Source organism: Penaeus monodon, chromosome 15 (assembly GCF_015228065.2).
Source record: "Penaeus monodon isolate SGIC_2016 chromosome 15, NSTDA_Pmon_1, whole genome shotgun sequence".
NCBI classification, from domain to species: Eukaryota; Metazoa; Arthropoda; class Malacostraca; order Decapoda; family Penaeidae; genus Penaeus; species Penaeus monodon.
Window position 1 is genome coordinate 1,595,228 of NC_051400.1, and position 345 is coordinate 1,595,572.

The following is a 345-nucleotide window of genomic DNA, read 5'->3' on the forward strand; positions in this document are numbered from 1 at the left end:
AAAACTCAAAAGTCGGCCTACCTTGACTTACGCAATGATTCATTCACTACTTAAAGAATATATATAACTGAGAGGCCTAACTTACCATTGCCGGCGCTGCCATGTCAGTTTATACCCAGCTTTGCCACGGTGCCAGACCACACTGATCAGGGAGGGGGTGTGGAGACGTTATCCATATGGTTTGTTGGTGGGGAGGGAGGGGGGATAGGGGGATAGGGGGCAGGATCTCTGGTGGTTGGGTGCACTCTAGGGGGGGGGGGGTTGTCACTATATTAGGTCTGTAGAAGAAAACGGAGGAAGTAAATTAGAGAACGTTAGTGTGTTACGGGGAGACTCAACACAATT

At 49.3% G+C, this 345-nt stretch overlaps 1 protein-coding gene across 1 annotated transcript in view; it reads right to left on the minus strand.

Annotated features, from left to right (window-relative positions):
• Positions 1-181, minus strand: part of LOC119581623 (probable low-specificity L-threonine aldolase 2) — a 10,973-nt gene extending 10,792 nt beyond the window's left edge. The window contains exon 1 of the mRNA XM_037929741.1: positions 86-181. Within this exon, the coding sequence (XP_037785669.1) occupies positions 86-103 (18 nt within the window). The 5' untranslated portion in view covers positions 104-181. The remainder of the gene's footprint in view (positions 1-85) is intronic.
• Positions 182-345: the final 164 nt, after the last annotated feature.